The sequence below is a fragment of the Sinocyclocheilus rhinocerous genome, unplaced genomic scaffold (assembly GCF_001515625.1).
Source record: "Sinocyclocheilus rhinocerous isolate Xijiao unplaced genomic scaffold, SAMN03320098_v1.1 scaffold447, whole genome shotgun sequence".
In the NCBI taxonomy this organism is placed as follows: Eukaryota; Metazoa; Chordata; class Actinopteri; order Cypriniformes; family Cyprinidae; genus Sinocyclocheilus; species Sinocyclocheilus rhinocerous.
In genome coordinates, this window is record NW_015648653.1 from 111,841 (window position 1) to 137,988 (window position 26,148).

The 26,148-nt window shown below is 37.0% G+C and overlaps 2 protein-coding genes across 2 annotated transcripts in view; both read left to right on the forward strand.

Annotated features, from left to right (window-relative positions):
• The window catches only part of prkcaa (protein kinase C, alpha, a), a 107,286-nt gene extending 88,205 nt beyond the window's left edge, over positions 1-19,081 (forward strand). The window contains exons 9-17 of the mRNA XM_016514894.1: positions 2,678-2,818; positions 5,950-6,123; positions 7,598-7,689; positions 7,824-7,886; positions 9,175-9,313; positions 12,258-12,338; positions 12,978-13,085; positions 16,031-16,171; positions 18,675-19,081. Of these exons, the coding sequence (XP_016370380.1) occupies positions 2,678-2,818; positions 5,950-6,123; positions 7,598-7,689; positions 7,824-7,886; positions 9,175-9,313; positions 12,258-12,338; positions 12,978-13,085; positions 16,031-16,171; positions 18,675-18,839 (1,104 nt within the window). The 3' untranslated portion in view covers positions 18,840-19,081. The remainder of the gene's footprint in view (positions 1-2,677; positions 2,819-5,949; positions 6,124-7,597; positions 7,690-7,823; positions 7,887-9,174; positions 9,314-12,257; positions 12,339-12,977; positions 13,086-16,030; positions 16,172-18,674) is intronic.
• Positions 19,082-24,476: 5,395 nt separating this feature from the next.
• Positions 24,477-26,148, forward strand: part of cacng5a (calcium channel, voltage-dependent, gamma subunit 5a) — a 30,629-nt gene continuing 28,957 nt past the window's right edge. The window contains exon 1 of the mRNA XM_016514895.1: positions 24,477-24,556. The gene's annotated coding sequence lies outside the window, so the exon portion shown is untranslated. The remainder of the gene's footprint in view (positions 24,557-26,148) is intronic.

A 26,148-nucleotide genomic window follows, 5' to 3' on the forward strand; every position in this document is an offset into this window, starting at 1 on the left:
TTTTGCCCCATGCACCACTGAACTCTGAACCCCAGACCCCCCCCCAGCTCCCACATCCCCAGGTCCTTCCACTCCCCCCTCCCACTAACACACTGTGACCTGCACCAGTCACTTTGTGCTGCATTGGTCTGCTCACTACCTCATTCAACATTGAACTGACCTCATTCAACTACCTCTGCTGACAGTTTAAATAAAGAACTGCTCTCTGAGCTTTTCACTTTTCACTTGAAAATCTTTTCACTTTTTGTCACTTTAATCAGACTGAATAAGCTCTTTTGCACTACAATCATTATAGCTGCACTGTTTGTTTATTTCACTGGTTTGCACTCTATCTGCCATGTGCCTTGTGCTGCTTTATTTATCTTTTTTTACATGTTCTTATTTGTATAGTTGTATTTTATATATATTTAATCTGTATTTATCTGTATTTTTACGTTCTATTGTCAGTGTTATCTGTATGCACCAAGGGTCTGAGAGTAACGCAATTTCAATTATCTGTATGTATGTGCTGTACATGTGGCAGAATTGACAATAAAGCAGACTTTGACTTTGATAAAACGATCATGTTGCTATTTTCATTTGAAAATTTAATATTTAATATAAAACATATTACAGTGCATGTGGCATACCATACAGTCATTCACAGAACTGATTAAAGGCAGTGACAGACAGCACTCAGTCAATTCACTCATTTTAACTAAATGTCAGAGTGATTGACAGAGATACAGTAGAAACATTAGACTAGATGTTCTTTAATGTTATCCATTGTTTAGTTTTTTTTGTGGCTCTTTTTTTTAAAGTATCGGTTCAGGCACTGGTACCATTTTAAAAGTATCGATTTGGCACCGGTATCGTAAAAAACCCAATCGATACCCAACCCTACACAGCATCTTGTTGTCTTCAGAGTCATATTTATCATTTGATTTCTGTGTTTGCCTCTCTCGTTATTTACAGAATAGGTGTGATAGGTAATAGGTGTGAATAGGTGGGCAGGGCTAAAGAGGCAGTGATGTAGAACCAGGCTTTGATCTTCTTCTGCAGAGGCAGTATTTAGCCACACTATTACATCATAAAGTGGCACATTCCACAACCTGTCGTTTTGGCAGATTGGCTTCATTATATAAGCTGTTTTTAGAATAACAAGAAAGTTTTGAGTTCTGAAACTTACAGGATGTTTTTATAGTAAAATGACCTCTTATATATCAAACGATCAAGGGAGTTTTGATTTCTCAGTTCATGACCCCTTTAATAAGCACCTTCCCCCTGAGAGCAGCGACTTTCATACCATCTTGATCCAATCTTAGGTAAAATCCACTGCATCATAAAACTTGCATTGTCATGAGTATCACTACTTTGTTTCTCTGGCTCTGATGGCTCTGCCTAACAGACTGAGGTCTGACTCACCTGGTCTGTCCCACTGTACACCGTGTAATATGTTTTCCACCACTGCATAATCTTAAAGTGCTTCTATGCATCACCTAAGCATGTCATTCCACTCCAAGGCACCTGGTGCGCTGACTTTTGTATTCTTTAATTCCTAACCACCAACTTGAAGGGCTCAAAAGCTGTTTAACAACACAGAAGGCTAAAGAAGGTTCTTCACTTCAGAGATTCCTGATAGAATCCTTCAGTCTTTGCTCTGGTGTTTCTCCTCACTGTCATTCTATAGCTGTTCCAGAGTTCCAAGGGATTCTCTGTAGCCGTTACAAACTTGCTTGACAGATATTTTCCATATTTACCATCTCATTGGACATGTTGCTATTATGGCAACAACTTCGTCACAATCAAACTCTGACTTGTAGAGCTTCTTGTCTGGATGACCTACCTATCAACCCAAGCTATGCCCTAAACCGAAAAATAAAAATCTTAATTTTTATTTATTTTTAAATAAAAATCTCACAATGTGCAAAAAGAACTTTTGAAAATTGTCCCAATATATTATTGCCTCCTTACATTCAGTAGGAAGGTAGATTACTCAAAATAAGATATTCTTTAATGAAAAATGAATTGTGCCCTGCTGTTGTAGTTTGAGCTCAAGGCCATCCAGTCTAGCTTGGCAGAGAATCTTGGCCCGCTGACTGACTTATGCATGCTGTGATGGAAAGAATTTCAACTGCCTTGGGAAACTGCATGGGCACTACCCAGAATTCATCAAGAAGGCAGATTTAGAATGAGCCTTGTTATGTATGGATTGTGTTATAGGACATTGGTAGGAAATGCAGAGTGGATTAGGCTTTATTGGGCTGCATCTCTAATGGACCTTAGTCAGGGTAGATACAATATTCTTTTTTTCGCAAAATGTTAGCAAAGTCTGTTCAAGGTTTTTTTGTTTTGTTTTTTTCTACTTTGCTGTCAGTTGTTGAGCTGACGCAATATTAAAAATGTTTTACCAAAACAAATCCTGGTGGCCAACTTTGATGAACATTATGTAAAATTTAGACTTAATATAATAAAGACTGTATAACACATTAAATGGACTGTGCATTTATCGCTGTCACAGCGTCATATTCATTTTCCAAAAACAATTATATTGAATTTACCCAGACTGAGGTCTATTCACATGACAGAAAACATGTTCCAGCTCCATTTTAATTGCATATGGGATTCCAAGTGCATCATGGGAAAAGCCTGCCTGTAGTTCTGGCTTGTTTTACAGCTATTGTATGTCTGTGTGCAGAAAGCCAAATTGGGTCCATCCAAAAGAGCCACCACTCCTTTGGATGATAGTGGGTCCACTTTACCCTCAAGCAGTATGGACAGAGTCAAACTCACAGACTTTAATTTCTTGGCAGTGTTGGGAAAAGGCAGTTTTGGAAAGGTGAGTTTACAATCTCTTCCCCATTATTAGGTGAATTAATAATAGCGTACCAGCCTTTACTCACAATTTAATGATTGGCCCTCCCTTTCATATGGAGTGCGTATGGACTATGTGCATATGGACTACAGTCCCAGGATATTGTGCTTATGACTTTTCCTAACGTTCAGTTTAATTTTCCTCTGAATTTTTTATTTTAATTTTAGGAACAATTTGCATTCTCTTCATAATCTTAAAAGACACTCTTACTAAATTTAAAATTATTATTAATTTGAATCTTTTGATGATAATTGTTGTAAATTATTGCTTCTTTACCCATACATTTAACCGTATTAACCGTATACCTGTATTTATATGTAACGAGTGGGGCGGGGCTGAGAGCTGTGGGAATGGAGCGAGGCCGGTGGAGTAAATGATAATGAGCGACACCTGCACCACTCACCGGTCTCGAGTCCCACAGGGGAGCTCCGGAAGGATAAAAGGAGGAGTAACGACAGTGACGGATGAGAGAGGACCAGGCTTGGATTTTATGTTGTTGTCTTATTATGTTTTTTATAATAAGGCAGTTGTCCATGAGGGGCTGCCGCTTTTACTTTCGTTTTGGGTTTGTTTATTTGTTTATTAAAGTTTTATATTTAAATGTTCGCCGGTTCCTGCCTCCTCCTTCCCGATCTACGGAGGAGGTCGGGCAGCAGGAAGGAGCGGAGGCCGCCAGTGGCTGCCCGAGGTGGTGGTGCTGGAGCAATGGAAGACAAGGTAGGACAGAGGGCTCGCTGCCACGCTCCTGGGTTGAGGAGGGGTGGCTGCCGTCTGAGAGGGAGCGGAGGGGTTGGCGCCGTTTGCCAGGAAGCCGGAGCCTGCTGCCGTCTGCCATGACTGGGGAGGAGCAGGGAACGGGGGACTCTCTACCGACTGCCCTCAACCGGAGGAGCCATCGCCATCCGCCAGGTGGCGGATGAGCGTCTGGCCATCCAACAAAGGATGTCCACTACCATCGCATGGCACCGCAAGTGAGAGCCTCTCAGCTGGTTGAGGACCAGGCGCCAATGTGTCTGGGAACCGGACCGAGATTTTTTTTTTCTTTTCCTCTCTCCCCTCTCTCGTCTCTGTCTCTCCTCATCCTTCCATCTCCTTTTCTCTCGCCTCGTCTGTCTTCACCCCCAGGTACGCTGCAGCCGCTGTGATCAGCTCCCCCCGTCCGTGAGGGGCTGTCGCTTTTACTTTAGTTTTGGGTTTGTTTATTTGTTTATTAAAGTTTTAAATTTAAATGTTCGCCGGTTCCTGCCTCCTTCTTCCCGATCTACGAACATTGTTACATTATTATTATTATTATTTTTATTGTTATTTTACAGTATATATGTTGAAATTTTATACTGTGTGATTTTGGGTGCAGCCTTTCTTGGTGTCATAAGCTGCACGGAGACACAAAGGCTGTGGATCCAAGTGCAGTATTTATTGAAGGGGAATCCAAAGACATAATCCAGAAACAGGCGAAGGTAATCAGAGAATCCAAAACAACGACAAAGTTACGGGCTGAGGCAACAGAGTAACCCAGAGAAGAGCAGAGCAGGAAACCAAGGCGGTGCAGGCTGGACAGGTAGCCAGGGCGGGGCTGGAGGCCAGAACAGAGCCGGAGACCTCCAGGGTGGAGCAGAAGACCACCAGAGCAGAGCAGGCGGAGCCAAAGACCACCAGGGTTGAGCAGGCAGAGCAGAAGACCACCAGGGTGGAGCAGGCAGAGCCGAGATGGCTCAGGTTGAGCAGACTTTTTCCAAAGTGGAGCAGACAAGGCAGGAGACCACCAAGGTGGATCAGGCGGGACTGCAATAGAGAGCACAGAGAGATTAACAGAGACAGCCTCCTTAGCCGTGTCAGGGCAGATTGTGAGTTCAAAGATGGACTCTTTGGCCGTGACAGGGCAGACTGAGAGGCCACCAAGCTGCCAGCTGCTTGTACCGACATCAGCGGTGGGTCCGCCACACTGGACATCAGTCTCGACCGCCTGGGCACTGCCTTACTAGCTTCAAGTGCAACGTTCATGAAGGCCAGGAACACTGGCGTGGCATCCATGACAGCTAAATAATCTGGCATGATATCCATGATGGCTGGAGACACTGGCGTGGTGGCCATGACGGCTGGGGACTGGAGGCTATGGAGTGGTGGCCATGACGGGTCTAGGCTCTGGAATGGCGGCCATTTTGTAGAGAGGCTCTGGCGTGGCAGCCATGTTGTGGAGAGGTTCTGGATTGGTAGTCATGACAAGACGAGACTCTGACGTGGCAGCCATCTTGTGAACTGGCTCTGGTGCAAGAACTAATGAGACACTGATGCAAACAATGGCCCTGTCCCAAATGGCACACTTCATATGCACTTGCAGTCTTGCAGACTTACAATGGCCGCCGCGTGCGTGTGTCCACATGTCCACAAGACCGCGTAGGGTGTCCCATTCATCATTTTAGCTTTCAGAAGATTGCTCACGAGCGCCCCCTTTGTGTCCATTGTTCACTCTCAATGCGCACTTCTGCCGAGCCCGCACTGAGGCAAGCTCCGCAGCAGACTTGGGACAGGCCAATGAGTGCTAATGAGACTGGGCAGAGGATTATGGGGAATAAAGTCCTTGATAGAGTGGCTAAAGTCTGGGATGGAGTGCCCTCTGTTGGCCATCAAGTGCTCTCCAGCTGGTGGGTCGCCTTGATTTTGCCAAGTAAGACATGTTCCTGGATCAACATCTTTTGTTGATCCTGGATCAACATTACTGTCCAAAAATACAGATTTAACCCGTAAGCCTAAAACTGACATTTCCTGAAAAGTTATTTTTCAATTCTGATTGGTTGATTGGAATGATGTTCCAAGATCAACAAGGATGTTGATCCAGGAACATGTTGTACTTGGTGAAATCACGCTCACCCCAGCTGGTGATCATGACACTCCGCCTGTTTTTTTTTTCTTAAAAATGGGGCCAACCTGGTAGAATAAATTGTTTTTTTAATTAAAAATAAAGATGTGTTTTCAAAATAACTTATGTATAAAGAGGAAATAATGTTTTTGTCTTTCTCGGTGAAATTGTAATTATATTTTAGGTTTGCTAAAGGCTCTCACTGGCAGTTTGAGCTTTTGCAATTTTCCATACTCAGGTGATGCTGGCTGAGATGAAGTCTACTGGTGAACTATTTGCTATAAAGATCCTTAAGAAGGATGTGGTCATCCAGGATGATGATGTTGAATGCACCATGGTGGAGAAGCGGGTTCTGGCTCAGCAGGACAAACCTCCATTCCTCACCCAGCTTCACTCCTGCTTTCAGACTGTGGTAAGGAACTCTCTCCTTGAATTAACATTCATGTATTTGGTAGACACTGTTATTCAAAATGATTTATATTTCATTCCCTGGTAATCAAACCCATGATGCTCTACTGTTTGTGCAAGATCTGACTGGCAGGCCAATATTTCACAATATACAGGGACTTGTCAACCATTATCTGAAATAAAAAATCCTCGGCTGGGGAAATAAACATCTTGAACACAAATGTAATAATTATTTTGCTAGACAGCAAGTAAAAAAATGTAGCCGGCCACACATAACTGGCGACTTTGACAACAAACCGAAGCCTCTGTTAACCAGTCAATATGGCTGTTGGCTAAATAGTATTCCCTCTAGGCAATAATGGCACTCACAATCCTTCCCCAGCCAAATGTATTTGTATTGATTCAAATATGTAAAGACATAAAGGGAGCAAATACAGCAAAGCAGCATACAGTAAATTAAAAATAAAAAGGGCAATTACCTACATTTGGAATGTTTTTACAGTTGGAGTTGTTTTTAGAAGTCAGTTTTTTTTCTTGTATTTAAAATGGTTTCCATAAATACTGATAAAATCAGCATTACAATGCATTAGAAAAAAACATATTTTTGTGGCATTCTCAATTTAACATTGACATATTTATGATGTTTAGTATGTATTTTTTGTTTGAAACATACCTGTATGGACTTTAGAAAATATAGTACAATCACAATTTGTTACAATAAAGATATAGTTTTATTACATTTTAATGGTCACATTTAATTCAAATCTGAAAAGCGTGTATCACAGAGCTTGTAAATTGACAGGTAAATGAGGGGGATCCATTTACAGAAAATTTTAATAAAGACACCAATGCCATAATCAACAAGTGAAAAGCACAAAATCACAATCCCTAAGTAAAAGAAGGCAAATAAAAACTACTTAGGCAATAGTGACCTCTGCTGGTGAGATGACAGTACCACTGTTTTTATGACAAAGAAAGAGACAGCCATGAGCAGACCTATCTAGAGATGCTTTGCATCCACATCCAACCATCCAAGAGCTTATCATCATCCACCAAATGATACGTTTATCCATGAAATGAAAGTTTCTGAGTTAACAGTAATGCTACCCCAACGAATGTGTTAGTCAAGAAAAATAAATCTCTAGACATGAGATTAATGAGGTTACGTCAATGCTAGTTGCCCAGTTTTTGTTTTTGTTCTTGTTCTTTTTTTTTTCAGTAGCCATTTACAAAGTCGGAAAGTGAGTGATGTTTAGTGTATTAAAATCTATTATTAAAATACAGAATTGCATTTTTTTTTACTTACCGTTCATAAAATGATTGCAATATGAAGTAGAAAATTAGTAATTAGTACCACTCAACATGATTCAAATAACTTTTGATTTATTGACTTTAAACTTCTAGACAAAGCCTTTCAGACAAGGCCAGCATTAAAGTTTGTCTAAACAGTTTCATATATGTAGTTGTTTTTTTCATAGGATCGTCTGTATTTCGTGATGGAGTATGTTAATGGTGGTGATCTGATGTACCACATCCAGCAAGTGGGCAAATTTAAGGAGCCACAAGCGGTGTAAGCCACTCTCTCATTGTGTTTATACGTGTGTCTACAGTATGTATTTCTGGGTTTGAGCCTTAAAGCATACATCACTTTATGTATGTTTGTAGATTAAGGTAAATTTATGTAAAATAATCTGCTTGTTGCAGGTTCTACGCTGCAGAGATTGCTGTTGGACTTTTTTTCTTGCACAAGAAAGGAGTCATATACAGGTGAACACACATGACTACACATTCAGACCTTTATGTCAACAGTTGTAAGCTAATTGGCTGTAATCAGCAGATTGACTACAGTCATTTAGTTGTCAATAATTGGCACTTATGGCACTAGGGTACAAAGAAGGGCCTGAAATTTAATGTGAGCTGTAATTTAATGTGAGCTGTTTTATGTTCAGTACATTTGGGAGTGTGTAAAGCCCTGATTTTGTGTGATTTGTGAATTTTTTTAAGCAGTAAATATCAAATAAATCTATTAAAAATATAACAGACAAAATGTATAATCCTTAAATCTAATAACAATAATTAATAACAGGGCTTTACACATTTGGGGGTGTTTAAAGCCCTGATTTTGTGTGATTTGTGACTTTTTTTAAGCAGTAAATATCAAATAAATCTAGTAAAAATATAACAGACAAAATGTATAATCCTAAAATCTAATAACAATAATTAATAACATTAAAGCAATAAATAACATTAAAAAAATAAATAAACAAAAACTATGCCATTCTGAGTAACAGAAAGGATGGTTAGTTTGAGACCAAATGTTGCTTTTTATATTTGTATTTTAATTGTATTTTATATACATTTTTACAATTACTTGTCTTTCCACTAAAGAGTCCAAATAGTGTTATTTCTTGAGTGTCACATTTGAAGGAAAATGCTATAATGATTTAAAGGAAAGTGAACAATGTGGTTAGGTAATAATTGGTAATAACATATTTTTTACTGCAATAAACTTAATGTCATGAGTTATTTTAGTTTCTTAGATACAGTTATAAAGGTCATTTGTGGCTATAATGCATTAAAAATATCATGGTAACGTATTTGTGAAATGTGCTAAATATTGACTCATTTCGAATGACTAATAAAATACCAAATCACTATTTAGCACAACCTTCAACCAGGAATTCACTTAATTCTGTCTCTCTTTAGGAGCTAAACCTAGTTATTTGGCTTGTTTTTCTTTGAGCAGCTAAATTGGCCTAGGGAAATAGAGCAAATAGATGAACTGACGTCAGCAGGAATGAAAGAGACACTGTCGTTGTTTCAGGAAAAAAAAGAAAAACACTGCACTTGCTTTTACATGAACTTAAATGAACTACATTTTTGTTGTGCTTATGTGTGGGGAAAAAAGAACAAGATGAGTTTTGTTTAGATACATTTTTATATAAAAATATTTAAACAGGAAAACAAACATCTTTTTTTCTGTAACCCCATCCTCCCATTTTCAGTATCACCCTGTCTATTTTAATGTACTGCAATGTTATTGTATCACTTTCAGGGATCTGAAATTAGATAATGTCATGCTGGATGCAGAGGGTCATATTAAGATTGCAGACTTCGGTATGTGCAAGGAGAACATTGTGGAGGGTGTGACCACCCGTACATTTTGTGGAACGCCAGACTACATCGCTCCAGAGGTGAGTGAAGGAGTGTGTTTCCTGCGGGCAGTACCAGTCCTCCCAGACTGACAGCTAGTGCTAAATGGAAATGTGACTAGCAGAAGTGCTTACAGGACCCTGAAGCTGTGGTGTTTTCTCAGAGGAGGCAGTGCCTCCTCAAACTATTTTTGGATGAGAAAATAATCCACAGGACAATTTTTGTTTTTGTGTTTGTTTTTAAGTGTCTAAAGGCCATATCAGCCGTTAAAAAAGGAGTCTCTTTTGCCTCCCTTAAGCCCAATTAATTCTACATGACTCACTGTGGGTTGCTGCAGTTAGTTGATGTTTGATTGAAAATGTATAAACAAAAATACTAAGTAAATAGTTTGCCTCCTTATTTAAAACAAATATGCCACATGCTACTGATTTGAACAATTCTAAAAGAAAGTTTCAGGAGGAGCGTCTTCAGATGTAATCAATCCCTCAACAGCTGTATTGGAAACTATTTTCTGTACATTACATTTTTTTAAATTGAAAATATATATAAAAAGCTAAAATTTTTGCTAAATTTATGATGTTAATAACTGTGGAAAATGGTCCATTGCAATTAATGATGCTCTCCAAAAGAACCTTTTTAAATATTTTGCAGACCATTACTGCATTTTCAGTGCTTTCTATCTTTTTATTCATACAGATATTTACATATTGAGAACAGATCTAGAACTAGTGTGTGGCTGCTCCCTTTTCCCTTTACTGAAGCTCCTCTTCTCCTAAGTTTACTTCCCAGAACAGGCCTTAGCATGAGAATGCCTCCACAAGTGGCACATAAGCTCTTACAATGCAGGTTATCTGTGGCACTTCAACACTTCATATCGATGACCTTTATCTGCTCTGACATCCTCAGACACACACTCCCAGTATCTTTCTCTCTCTGTCCCTCTCTGTTTTTTTTCTCCCCCAAATACTCAAACTGTAGTGGCATGACATGACAGTGGGTGGCAGAGTTGTCTCCTACAGCAAGTCTTTAAAAGTCATTCTATTAAAGCAGCCACAATGGCCTTTCAGACTTCTCCACGCACAAAAAAGAGACCCTCTGTATCTATATTTTACTAAACAAACCCTCCCACCTTATCAGAACTAGATTGCTTTAGATTTTGTTTAAGGTAGAAACCAAATCAGCGAAAGTATGTCTAGTAATCTCCTTGTCGTCATCATCATAATATCCTTACTAGCTTCAAAAATGTGTATCTATGACAGTGTTCAAGTGCTGTGTGTGTGTGTGTGTGTGTGCGTGCGTGCGTATATATCATAGCAATTAAAGATCAATATCAAAGTGAAAATGAGAATAAAATGATAGTATTATTAAAGTTGTAGCTTTTTATTGTATTTTTAATGTATTTATTCATTTATTTTATTTTTATTTATTTTATTTTTTGCTGTTGTTGTTGAAATTACCAGTGTGATTGTAACTTTTTTTCCCTTACATGGCATTAAAACACATACTTTGTGTTCACACAAAAATAGCACACACAGTTTTTTTTTTGTAGCTGCAAAAAATTTTGTGTATATTAGTGGCCATTTGTCCTCCACCCTTTTCTGAGAGCATTCTCTCTCTTTTGCTGACCTACATATTATGCAGTGGTAATGCATGTTATCTGGGAACACGTTCCTGCATGTTAACTTGAGTGTAAATTGTGTCAAAGGTAGAGCAGCATTAACACACATGGCTAACCGTAAATTTGTAACATATGTTTTCAAGTTTCAGTGAAGACCACCCATTGATTTCTGTTGTTCTAAAAGCTCATTACAATTTGTCTGTTTCTCATATTACCAAAATATTGTTAGTATAATATGGTCTCTTTAAAGTCAAGAGGAATACATTTGTGGAGTTGAAATCCAGTCTCTGACCTGAGCCTATTTATTAACAGTTAAATTTGTTTACTTTTATCACTCACTGGGATTAGATACACATGTGAACTTATAAAGTGTTACAGGAATTACCAGTGTGAAAAATATCTTTCCATCCATTATTTTTTTCACTTGCTTTATCAGTTTGGTTAATAATTAAGAGTTGAGAGATGATATTGTTTTCTCCTCAGTAATTGTTTAGTCTCTGCGCATCTCAATTAACCTGTGTGTATATGGTATGTGTAGATGAGGGATACGATTTATTTAGTGTGTGTGTGTGTGTGTGTGTGTGTGTGTGTGGTCCTCAGTATTTTTCAAATATAAGATTCAACATCTAGAGCCACAAACAAAACCTTGAGCGGCTACAGCCATGATCTAGAACTGTCACATAGTGTTAGCATGATGTCACATACAAACACACACGCACTGAATGTGTTGTGAACTGCATCAGCCAAGAAATCTGACTGCAATCTGTATAAGCCGTGTGAAATTCTGGAATATATGGTACAAAAAAGAAAAGGTGTGTGCTTTGAATATTGATATTTTAAAGGCACACACTCATCACATACTTTCTTACACCCCACCCACCCAAATTCATTTGCAATCTTGCTTGGTTTATTAAATAAAAGAACGTTTTAGGTTTTGTTTTATATCTGGGTCCCTTTCATGCTAAAAAATTAAAAGAATTACTAAAAAGAATTACTGTACTCCTAAACAATCTTTCACTTATATAAAGAATTACTAAGTTCAGTGCTGTCAAAAAGTAAGGACACCCTATGGTGATATACCAAGGTCATATAATTTAACAAGTACCAATTTTATTTAACAAGAATATGTCTTACCTTACACTGCTTTGTGAATCAATTTTGTTTTTGGGGTATTTAGATATTTTGACTGGAACACAGTATATAATACAGTATATTTTTAGAATTTATTTGTAAGGGAGATGTGTGCTTCCAGAAGGGAAGGGGATGATGGGAAAAACGGTTTTCTGAAACAGTAGTGATAGCTGTGTTGCAAGTATGCTGATCTTCAATCTGTAATCTGTAGGGTACTTTATGCTGTCTTTTTTCAGATAATAGCATATCAGCCGTATGGCCGTTCTGTGGACTGGTGGGCTTATGGAGTGCTGCTGTACGAGATGCTGGCGGGACAGGTGAGTTCACATGTGTATAACCATCAAGTCCTACATTGCCAACTGTTATCTTCTGCCAGTCTTATAATACAGGTGTAGCTTTGTTGTAATATAGTTTGTAGTACGTGGTCATGTGTGTTTGTATGGTTTTAAACATAATTTAACAGAAATTATCCACATATAATATTGACACCAGCTGCTGTACCCAGAGAGGGGTACATCTCTGGGTAAACTGCACCTCTTCACATCCACAACCTGTTTTTAGAGAATCCATATCATAAATTTAAATCATACATCTTATCATAATAAATATCTTTTATAAGGTTATTTTCTGTTATAAGTAGAATTTTTTTTTTAAAGCACTCTGGTGGTACCAGTTTTCAGTGATGTATCAAGATGGTAATATCATGGTATTTAAATGGTACTATAAGGTCCTTCGAATAATACCATGGTATTACCACTTTGTCATTTGGATCTTTACTTGTTTTTCCCATGCTAGCGCAATTGTACTTTTTGTAAGGGTGAGCTTAATTTAAATTCTATAATGCCACATGTGAAGAGTGCAAGAGTTTCCACATTTATATATCAGGATATATACTTAATATTCATTTTAATTTCATGTTGAATATGTTCTCTTTTTTTCTCTCTCTCTCTTCTCAGCCTCCATTTGATGGTGAGGATGAAGACGAACTTTTTCAGTCCATTATGGAGCACAACGTCTCCTACCCTAAATCCATGTCCAAAGAAGCAGTTTCCATCTGCAAAGGGGTAAGTTCTGACACGTAAAGGCAGAATGTTTCAGGTTCTAAAGCCCAACTGAACCAGTATGACTTCTCTTTTTGATTCAATATTTTCACAGTGGAGAGAGAAAATCTGGGGGGAAAAGGAGGATTTTTGTTCTCTAGTTAGTTAAGAACAAGGAACAAAAATTCACCAATACATTATTCTTCTATTTTGATGTCTCTATTTTACATCTTAGCCTCTGAAAATAGTTGTAGACTTCTTGACTTAATAGTTTAAGACTTTGCATTCTCCAGAACAATGGATGTTTGTGGCTGAGACCAGAAAGTACAAGTTTAGGGGCTCATTTAATACCTGACAAATGAGGAGGCTATATCTCAGAAGAAGAGACCTGGGTCATTCCAAAAAACCAGTTCATAGGTTGCCATGAATCCAAGATCATTCCTACAGAAATACACTGACATTTGATATCAGTATATCTTAAATTACGTTCACTGAAAGTTACTGAAATGTATAGAACAGAAAAAAATGTCACTTCACTTCTTTTAATCACTCATATTACATGCATCTGCTCAGAAATCCACTGCCCATCAGAAATTCACTGCAGGAGCCGATCCAATTTAGATAAAAACACACACACCTGGTTTCATTTTTAATAAAAGTCTTATCAGCGTTGAGGTTTCATTTGCCATGAATGCAGTGTTATTGGATTCATCTTCAGTCTGACTAAAGACCAAAACTTTTAACTGTTTTGCCTTGCCAGATTTTTAGAGTGAGAGTGAAACAGACCATTTCTTCTTTAGTTGACTACTGTGGTAAATCAGAAATACATATTATTTTCATCATTTTCACTAACATCAACAAAGACGTGACTAGATTTCATATTTTCTCTTTAATATAGTATTTCAGCAATTGCTGTTTCTAGAACATCTTAACATTTTGTTTTCAGTGAGATGCCTATAACCTGACAAAAATAAAATAAAAAAAATACTGTCGATACATACATTCGATACATTCCGTAATAAATCCTATTTTCTTTTAAGCAGTACAAACCAACACACTATTTAGCGGAAATAAAGCAATTATATGACATATCTGAACACTCACATTACATTCTCTCACAACTTCTCAGTTTAAGTGCAAGTTAGTACAGTCTGAATCTATACATTGTTAACATTTAACATTTGACATTTCACTTTTCTTGTTCCTGAATTTTGGAGATCATTACACTCGGCATGAGCCAAAGATTCACAGTATAAAATATCTGAACACTCACATTACATTCTCTCACAACTTCTCAGTTTAAGTGCAAGTTAGTACAGTCTGAATCTATACATTGTTAACATTTAACATTTGACATTTCACTTTTCTTGTTCAAACAAACAAACATTACAGTATCTTAGTCTGAATCAAAAGACAATGATAAAATGACAGGTACATGAATGAACCATTTCAGAAGATATTGCCTTCAATAAAAAGGAAATATCTTGAGAAATAACGTTTTTTTCACATATTTATTTTTTCTGTGTACTTTTCAGGTACTTTCAGGAATACCACAGTAATACCATAATACTTTTTGCAATTTTTATTGTAAGAACATCCTGCTAGGTAAAGAAAGAAATAATGGTGCAAGCAGGACACAGCACAGCTGATGATTTGAGACATCACACACTGTCTCACTTTTATAGTGTTCTCTATCACCTTCTGTCTTTTTGTCAGTGGTAGAGCTATAAGTTCATCTGTTTTCATTTCTGGGTGTTTTGAAATTTGTGTGTGTGTGTGTGTCTTATAAACTGTGCCGCTTACTAATGGATACATAATGGTTGTCAGAAGCTGACCTAGAAAAGCCCAGTGTCATCACACACTGTCTCACTTTTATAATGTTCTCTATCACCTTCTGTCTTTTTGTCAGTGGTAGAGCTATAAGTTCATCTGTTTTCATTTCTGGGTGTTTTGAAATGTGTGTGTGTGTGTGTGTGTGTGTCTTATAAACTGTGCCGCTTACTAATGGATACATAATGGTTGTCAGAAGCTGACCTAGAAAAGCCCAGGACTATAGAGGGATAATTAATTAGAAATTTACCTGAAATCAATTTTCCTGGCAAATTTAAGTCACCATTTAATAATGAAAACATGAAAACTTTCTCTTTAGTTAACAGGCTGTTAAAATGAGTTCTTCTTAGAGCCATATAGCTGTTGGAATTGCCAAAGTTTGTAAAGTTCTTTGCATCGTGTTGGGTCTGTGAAATATTCTGTAACAGTTTAGTTTAAGGACCAATTAACTAGTTGCTTATTAGCATGCATATTACTAGCATATTGGCTGTTCATTAGTACATATAAAGCACATATTAATGCCTTATTCTGCATGATTATATTTTAGATTGCTTAATCCTACCCAATACCTAAAATTAACAACTACCTTACTAACTATTAATAAGCAGCAAATTAGGAGTTTATTGAGGCAAAAGTCATAGTTAATAGTTAGTTAAAAGTGAGAATTGGTCCCCAAACTAATGTGATCAAATATTAGTCCCAAAAAACCAACAAACCGATTTTAGCTTTACTATTTGAGTTTACACATCTTTATCTGCAGTTCAGATCTATCATGACCATGGAGAATGAGTATGTCTTGAAGGTGGTTAGCTGTTAGGGTTATCTTTTTTTATGACTTCATATTAAGAAACTACACAGAATAAATGGAAAATGAAATGATGACCAGTTACACTTTCATAATAGACATTCATATGCAATTGAACCTAGACTAATTGTTGACAAAATGTTCATGTCCATGCAATTGGTCTACCCATATTTGAAATTGTGTGTTATCATGAAATTTAAAGATGAGCATATGCCTGTAAACTGAAAACTTTTTTTTAGTTCTAGAAATATATATTATGTGCTAATTTTATGACTGTCAAATTAAGCCTTTTTCTGTTTAGACAATAATGATTATATTTTGTCTTGTGTCTCAGCTGATGACAAAACACTCTTCAAAGCGTCTGGGCTGCAGCCCAGAGGGGGAAAGAGATATTAGGGAACATGCTTTCTTCCGTCGGATTGACTGGGAACGCCTGGAAAACAGAGAAATACAGCCTCCATTCAAACCCAAAGTGGTAAGAAAATCCATTCAGGTCTATTCTTTTCCCACTTACGTGTGTATTTATCATATACTGATGAAAAACTAAGAGCTCTTGCTGGGTTTTAATGACTGACAGTTTTAATGGTGAAGTGGCCCTGAAAAGGCATGAATATTAAAATATTGCAAAATAATTATGGTGATTAAGATACAGGAGAGTAAATGTTATTATATTTCTGTATATTTCTGTTTGCCAGAAAATCACTTTAAAAAATGGTGACAGTGTTTCAGGTATTATGGGATGGAATATTGGTGCCTGTACTACGTATAACTGTATATTTTATAAAGTGCAATATGTGCACTGTCCATAACATTTTTTACTTCCAAAATTATAAAAGTAACAATCACATAACAATCTTGACAGTATGTAACAGTAATGTTCACAGTATATGGTTAAGTAACTTTATTAAGTATATAAAGTTAACCAATTACCAGGTTTTTACTATAACATTTTTTTCTGTAAAAATTACAATGCAATAAAATGCAATGCAATGAAAACCAATGACACTAATGTGTGATCATCTGCCTGTCCTGATGAATGTTTATTGCTATTTATAATTTCTGTGCCTTCTGATATTTGTTCTAATAATTCTAGTTTTCACTGTTTTTTGTTTTGTTTTGTTTTTTTAAACATGTTACGTGAAACATGTTATGAATTGGTATTGCCTTTCTGAGACAGCGCCTGTGGAGGAAGTGAGATTATTTTGCCGAGATAGAGCCATTTGTCATATTAAATAGCTTAGATTGTCCTTGGTGTGTGTGTGTGTGTGTGTTGTATGAGTGGGAGAGAGCGAGAGAGAGGGATGAGCTGAAAAAGCAGTCTGCATACATATATATGACTTCTAAAGTGGGTCATACTGTAGTTGTTTCCCCTTCACAAGCACACATGCTCTCCCACACATATATCTTTGAATAGGTCATTCTGTCACATCACTGGGGACAAAACAGAAAAGAAGAGAAGGGTTAGTTTGTCTCGAGTACTTGTTTCTTATGATGTCCTATTTTTTAGTCTTCTGTGTGAGTGTGAGTGTGTTATGAACATCACCTGTCACTTTTAATATTTTTGTTTGTTTGTTTTCAACAATTGTCTGATGTCCCCTCAGGACATCCTGAAGCTGAACTGCAGCTTCCTCTCATGGTCAAAAGTAGGACAGAGACAGAGCCCATGTCCCTTTCACACTAATGGTGGGGGTTAAACAGGCTTAATTCAGCACAGCTACCATTTTAAACATTTAGCCAATCATTAGTTCCACTGCTGACGTAGGAAGTGCCCTACATGGACCTCTGTGTCTGAAAAATAGCTTTTTTATGGTCTCTGTGTTTGTGTGTGATTATGACAGTTGCCAGTTTAATTGATCTGCCTGCTTGTTAGAACACAACCAGATAGATTCCCCCTCAGTGTCTCATCATTCACATATGATGGGAAGATCTTCCTCATAAGAGAGCATGACAAGGCATTTACATTTGACCATTTCTCTCAGTTTTTGAGTCACCATTCATCTCTCCTTTCAAATATCATACAAGGGGGAGGGTTGTCTTCTATTTTAAGGCACATCTTGAGCTGCATGTCTTATGGAATCTGGCAGCTTTACAAAAGGAAAGTCCATATCCTTTCTTTCTTTCTTGTAACTGTTTGTGTACATTAAATTTCAGACGTCAGTCGATTAAAGATTAATTACATGGTATGCCAATTAATTGATCAAAGTAATCGCAAATCACTTAGATCAGTCTGCACTATCTTTTAGTTGTTGGTCTGTGTACACATGCATGAAATGGCTGCTGTGTCACTTTCTGCAGTTCTTGAACTGCTTCGATGGAGGGAAAATTCCTTTACGAACAGGGGCATGATTAAAAGTATTAATTTTGTTCACACACATATTTTTAAATAATTCTTTGTAATTCATTATTGTGTTAAATTGACAGCCTTCTTTTAAACATTGAGTGAAGTCATACAAGTAAATGTTGTTCTTGTGTTAAAACAATTCATGAAAGCCCTAACAAAAAGGATCTGTAACCTGCACACCTTATAAGCCACACATGTATATATCATTGATGAGGAGCTTTGAATCATTTATTCGTCATAATAATAGGGTTATTATAAATGAGCTTCTGGTACTTTTTCATACACATGGTATGGAGGTTAAAGAAGTATACTAAATTATAGATTGAGTGCCAGGTATTAATGTTCCTACTACTTACAGTAGTTTAGTTAATTTGTCAAGATGCTTATGAGGTGTAGAAGTACTCGTGAGCCTGTCATGGAAAATATGAAAGATACAAACACCAACCAAACATAAAACAGTCTAACTTTAAACTATGTTTGTTGTCTGCGTTACAATGTGTGTTTTACGAACCTTGGACTGTGTCATCTGTCGTCTGTATGTGATATGATTAACGCTACATGGTTGTAGTGTTACAATAAACTGTGTCAAAAGTAATCTTTATTGTAATCTCTCTCTCTCGCTACCTTTTTTTAATAGTGTGGAAAGGGGGCAGAGAACTTTGACAAGTTCTTCACACGCACACAGCCACAACTGACCCCTCCTGATGAGCTGGTTATCGCCAACATCGACCAGGCTGAATTTGATGGATTTTCCTTCATCAACCTTCAATTCATCCATCCCTCCATCATCAACAGTGAATAAAATGGGAAAAAGAGGGAATGAATGTGAATCTACCTACTACCCCAAAACTCTGCCCTTGCCTTTACCCTTTTATCTAACAAATGTTAAATCAAAACCACAACTCACGTCTTAAATTATGTCCAGTCTTTTTTTGTTTTGTTTTGTTAAAAAATCGAGCAATTCTTCTTCACTTTTTTCACATCATTTCAATGTAGGCCAGTCGAAGAGTTTACCTTAATGATTGAAAATAGATTGAGAGATTTTTTTTAACACTTAAACTCTGGTTAGGAAGGGCTGTTTACATTGCAAACTGTTTGTTTGACTTAGTGCAGACCAGTATTTAAAAGTCTAGGACGCCATCTTATCTCAAGCCACTGGTGGCTGACACAGCATGATCTTGCCACATCTGCCCAAAGCCCCATAACAGATATAGAGTTGTGTGCTTCCTAAGACTTCCTAAGTCTTCCCATTCAGGATTTCTAAAGGTAATCGCCAAAGCCAATGGGGTTTCTGCCTTCCCCGTAGTACTATACCAATTTATCTATTTACAGAATTATTCTGGTGTCAGTTTAAGTACTCACTTTTTGGAGTCTCCAGTGTTTTCTCATTGTAAGTGTCGTTAAATGTTTTAAATAAAATACTAAACATCTCTAAGTGTAATATTTGCACATATTTCGGGTATGACATGACAACTTGGCACTCCAGTTTAACACTTGTTTGCATTTTCTGTTTGTTTTATGGTAAAAAAAAAAAAAGCGTGCCAAGAGTTTCTACAATCCACAATCAGAGTTTTGGATGCGTGAGATGTTATGAAAGGTTTCATGTTTCAAGGGTTTTATGTTTCATGCGTTTTATTTCACAGTAAACACATATACACTTTTACCCATAAAAATTACAATAATAAAGGTATTACCTCGTTATCCATTTAATTCACCAAATGTTTTTAAAATGTCCTCTTTTTTGCCATAGTAGAAAATATCCTGTGAACATGAGAAAATTTTGTGCGTGTGTGTGTTTTGTTTCGGTAATGAGAGATATTATGAAAGGGAGAAATATTTAAGTGTTGGCATTTATGTCAAGCTCTAATTATGCTGTTCTCAAATTCTCATTGTCTGCAAATAAATAAATATTGAATACTAAATGTTAATCTCTGCTATACCTGCAGAATGACATTTACATCATGTTTGGATTTAACATAATTGACGGTAAAATTTAACATCGTTATGTCATATTTCTCCTCTTGCTGCTTCAACATTTTGGTTATACTTACTAATACATGCTATTTAAACAGTATAAGAACCTTTTTACACCAATTAAATGTGACTTCATTACATTACAGAGGTGAAATTTCTGTGACATTAGGGCAAATTTACAACTGAGGGAAAAGAATGAAAGCAAGTTTGCATTAACTCTTAAGGAAATGGCTCAAAAATGGAAATTCTGTCATTGTTTACTCACTCTCAAGTTGTTCCGAACCTGTATGAGTTTCTTTATTCTGTTGAACACAAAAGAAGATATTTTGAAGAACGTTGGTAACCAAACAGATGTCGGTAGCCATTAACCTCCATAGAATTTTTCCCCCTTAATATGGAAGTCAGTGGCTGCTGGAATCTGTTTGGTTTCCAGCATGAGTAAATGACAGAATTTTCATTTTGGGTGAACTGTCCCTTTACCCTAAAACTGAAGTACAATTATTAGCTGGTTTAAATGTTTTTAGTAACTTGAATAGTCCACATTTTAATTATCATTGTCCCTTTTAAATTTAAATGTGACTTCATTACATTACAGAGGTGAAATTTCTGTGACATTAGGGCAAATTTACAACTGAGGGAAAAGAATGAAAGCAAGTTTGCATTAACTCTTAAGGAAATAGCTCAAAAATGGAAATTCTGTCATTGTTTACTCACTCTCAAGTTGTTCCGAACCTGTATGAGTTTCTTTATTGTGTTGAACACAAAAGAAGATATTTTGAAGAACGTTGGTAACCAAACAGATGTCGGTAGCCATTAACCTCCATAGAATTTTTCCCCCTTAATATGGAAGTCAGTGGCTGCTGGAATCTGTTTGGTTTCCAGCATGAGTAAATGACAGAATTTTCATTTTGGGTGAACTGTCCCTTTACCCTAAAACTGAAGTACAATTATTAGCTGGTTTAAATGTTTTTAGTAACTTGAATAGTCCACATTTTAATTATCATTGTCCCTTTTAAATGTGTAATTTTGTATTAACCACATCATTACACAGTCAGCTACTATAATGCTATTATTCAGGTAGATATTTGTGTAATTGTTGTTATCATTGGTGTGTACTGTTGTAGACATTGTAATATGACATGGAAATGACCTTGTACTTTGCATAATGAAATCCTTTACAAATGTGCTTTCGCCATTCGATTTTTCAACTGTACTTTGTCAAAACACCTTTGCTTTTGACTGTTATGTGTGACCTGATCGGATTCCATTTTAAAGTGTGAGCTGATTGGCTGCTGGCATCCTACTATGGTCTGATAACTTGCCTTTGCTTGCATGTTTTGGTATGAAAAGGATCCACTTGAAAAGATTTGTGTGTATTTATGAGGAATGTTTTGTTATCAATGGAATATAAAATTGAGATTATAAGCTTATTACAGCATGGAGTATGAACAAGCCAGATACATATGATACATTTGTCTCCATTCACATATTTAATAGTGTAACTCAATTTCAATTATTTTAATGTCTTGATATTGTAGTTTGTGATATTCTGTATGTTCTTCTTCCCATCTTTTTCTGCTGTTAGAAGTAATGCAAATTATGTAATAAATTTCAGAATTAGATGAAAATCACACATGGGACAATCAGCTTGTTTAGATTTTAGATCACAGGTGTCAGTTTTCTTCTAGCACTAATATACTTGCCAGTTGGATATTTTTCCCCTCTTTTTTTGTCACGTAACAGCAAATATATGGAAATTTGGCACCATTCCTGTATTTAGATCAGCTCACTTATGTCTTCTCTTTTATTTCTGTGGATTTAATAATGTTGATCTTGCCGTAAAATCCCATCAGTGCTAAAAACATCTGTTGAAATAATATGCAAACTCCCATCTTTCTTTTCTTGGGTCTTTCCAAAAACCTGCTTTGCGTCAGTGCCATACTGAACCCAGCAGGACCAGTGTTGCACTAACTGCGTAGCCACAACAATGTTTGCCAGTATTGAATGCAGTATTTTGAGCACTAGTCTCATGTAGCTGTACTGTTAACTGAATGCGGTTACTGCTCTTGAGATCGCAACACAGCATCTCTTGCTTTGTGTATCTGACATTCAATCATGTGTACTACCTTGGCTGTTGTAAAGAAAGTTGCATAGCCATTTTTTTAAAACAGGTTTAACATGGCATGCTTTGAGTTTCCTCTACTGTAAGATGATCCATCTGCCTTACCCAATTCTTTCTATTCCTGTGCTGCTTAATTAATGATTGAATACATGAACAAATGGATGAATGAAATGTTAACATTATTGCTTGTTTGCCTCAGTTGTTTAGCTTTCCCTTGCAGGAAAATTTCACCCAAAAATGGAAAGTTTGTCATCATTTACTCACCCTCATGACGTTCAAAATCTGCATGACTTTTTTATTCTGTGGAACACAAAATAAGATATTTTGAAGATTGTTAGTAGCCAAAACAGTTTTGGTTACCATTGTATAAAAAAATATTGATATGTTTATTAGAATCTTCTTCCACAGAAGATAGAAAGTCATACAGGTTTGGAAAGACATGGGAGTGAGTAAATGACAGAATGGGGTGAACTATCCCTTTAAATGTACTGTATCTGCTTCTTTAGTCATCTCTTGTCATCAATTATAATTGTTAATTAATTACACCCATATTATAAAAATAAGGTGGAATTACCTTTCCCAATTAGTCAGCAATTCATGTTTGTTCCGGTACTATTAAGTTTTGTGTTTGTCGAACAGGAGAGCAAGAACTTTGCTCCTCATTTTATCATACTATTTTTCCATTACTTTGTGTTGTTCTTTTATGTGTAGATTGGATGGTACATCACCCTGTTGTCCTTTTGCTTTGTGTGATTCAGTCCACCTGTTTTATTTCCATCTGTTGAATTTTTCATTTTCATTTAGAGGACGAAATCAACAGAATGCCTTATTTTGCTCCCTTTATCTCTCAAATAGCAAGGTCCTGAATTGAACCCAAAGCACTATCTCTGTTCTTATACATAATATTGACCCATAACATATAAATAAACCAAGTAAAATGTATTTTGTAGAAGTGTATGTTAGCCCTGCCTTTGTTGTCTTAACAGAATATATGCTTTTCCATGCAATCCTTGTTGCCATTTATACCTAATGTATGATATTGCAAATAAAGAAGGGAAAATGAAACTCAAGTCTGTTGATGTCCCTTATTGAAGATGAAGCTGACACTGACTGTGGTGATCTGTTATTGTGTCTCATGCACCAGAGCAAGGTGCAGATAAAAAATGTTTTTAATGCTAACGGAGTCAAAAGAAACATAAAACGGTCATTCTATATATTTTATCCAGAAGCTCAGGACATCCCTGTTAAAAAAAACAGCATATGCTGGTTAGGTATGTTTTGAAGCATGGCTGCTGGTTTGAGCTGGTCATGAGCTGATTTAAGCTGGTCCTGAGCAGGAGCTAGTTGCTTAGGACGAGCACATGACCAGCGTAAACCAGCTCAAACCAGCAGCCATGCTTCAAAACATACCTAACCAGCATATGCTGTTTTTTTTCAACAGGAATTGTCAGTTGTCTTACCAGCACATTTACAGTAGACCAACAGGATTTTTCCATTGACACATTCACAGAAAAATATTTTTATTTGCAGTTAACACTCAATCAAAATTCCACACTGCTATGGATTAAAACTCTATGCAGACCATATACAAGTTTTGAATGTGTGTCTGTTTGTCCACTGTCAGAAGCATCTGTGTGTGGGTCTTTTACTTTACAGTAATCCAGTTATTCATAGTAAAGCAGGACACTCATTTCCCCAAAGATTTCCACAGACCATATAAACCTCAACATCCATAATAAAGTCTCAAGTGGTGCATCCATGGACCATTTACGTCCACGGTGGTGCATTCATCCATTTACGCGGAGGAAAACGAGTCTGTGAGTGATATATTTACATTCTTTGCGATGGCACGCACTGCCTTATAAAGGTCCTAGATTTCATAATTTTCACAACTCGCAACTTTAAAAACTGTTTTGTTGAGTTTTGTCTGCGGGGTTTTTTTTGTGTGTGTGATTATTTTTAGCGGTTTCAGATTTACCCGACCCTACACATCAAGCTCAAAAAAAATATGTCGGTCAAATTTGTTGTTTTATATGTCGGTCTGACAACCCCCTACGTATAAGTGTTAAAGTTTATGTCCGCCTCTGCAACACCCATAACACATTACCCCAAATACAACATCCAACATCCTTAACATAACAACAGTCATGGCACAGACTACATCACCTACTTCAAACCAATAATACAAGAGCAATGACAAAGTACGCTGTCGGTCCGTGACCCGTCAGTGACGTGCAGAGAGGGAGAGAGATGTTAGAGCATCACCAACACTAAGCCCAGCATGATGTGAAACGCTTCTCACCATATACATGTGTGACGGGTTTTAGAGGTTCGTCTGACTTTCTGCGATGAGATAACGGCTGTTGAACATTTGCGTGAGAAGAACTGAAGAACGCGCGCTTCACATGCACGTCTCAGCGCAGGTAGGCTATGTGGAACTAATACTGTTGTGTGCGTTAGATAATATGAGCTCATGTGCAGATTTAAACATGCTGTAACATTTTACAAGACTCGTTCAAAAACCACTGAACATCAATGTAATCCACATTTTCTTGTTACATTTCTCATTGTATCAGAAACTTTTTTCATGGATTTTATTTGCTGCACGAATAAAACATATAACAGGTACTTGAAGACAAACAACACCTTGTTGAGTCGACACGGCTAATAAATACTACAAATAAACATTAAATAAACTACTGTTAATTCATAGAAAATTTAATTATTTATCTGTATTATTTATTATAATATATATTTTTACATTAAATATACGTGGAGTAGGCTACGCTGAAGAGAGAATAAATGATGGCTGCCACAGCTCACAGTGAATTGTCGTTGAAAGCGGGTTCACCGCTTCAGTAACCAAGGACAGTTTCCCTCTGTCTGGGAGCCTCTGAAGTGGGCTAATAGTTTGCTGTCATTCCGAATTTTGCTGCGTGGATTCTTTCCCTCTCTTCCCTCTCAGTTTTACGCTCCAATGTCATATAGCCTATGCCGCCGTCTAATCATTATCCGTTACTCTTAATTAACAACTACTAAAATTTTTTTTACTAACGTGTGTGTGTGTGTGTGTACCTGGTATTCCCTACGTTATGGGGAGCAAATGTCCCTACAAGTATAGTAAAACCGGTCAATTGTGACGTGGGAATTTGTTTTTATTATTATTATTATTTTTTTTTTTGGTCCCCATGAGGAAACAAGCTTATAAATAACACAGAAGTTTTTGAAAATCTAAAAATTCAGAAATGTTTGTGTGAGTGGTAGGTTTAGGGTTAGGGGTAGGGTAAGGAGATATAGAAAATGCATCTTGAACAGTAGAAAAACAATTACATCTATGGAATATCACCATAATGATAGGAATAGGCTACCAGTGTGTGTGTTTGTGTGTGTGGCCTACAATATCCCAGTGTTTTGTATCCTATATCCAGAGCAATATGGGGTGCCAATTTATCAGTAGCCTATATACAGGGGCGCTGCTAGCAATTTTGGGTTTATCAATCATGATCTTACTCAGCTAATGTGACTATTAGCTTAACAGCTGTATTCCTTGCTTGCTAGCTACCTATGTGCATACAGCATACAATGTTAAAAAATGTTCTACATTATGAACCTTAACCCAAAAACCTTTAGCTTCATACACTGTAGATAATTGTGACCCTGCCTGTGGAAACCTAGCTAAAGTATTTTTTTTACAGTGGATGAGTAATTCACTCCTTGATTTGCTTAATAACATCCTCCTTTGAGATCGTTTTGACAGACGTGTTTATCTTGTATTATTTTCAACGTGTTTATTGTTAAGTTTAGTGTGGCAAAATAGAAGTGCTGCCGTAATTTGCGTGCAGTGTATCTGGTTGCCATGACAACCTCAAGCACTTCTTGCTGGTGCTCTATGTAATCAGAGTGTGAATTTGTAGATTTTCTATAGCAAAACTAAAATGTGTTTAAAAGTGCGACTGACCAAATCGTCCGGCTCGGTTTGCCCCCCCCTCCCAACCGAATGCACCTCTAACTTTAC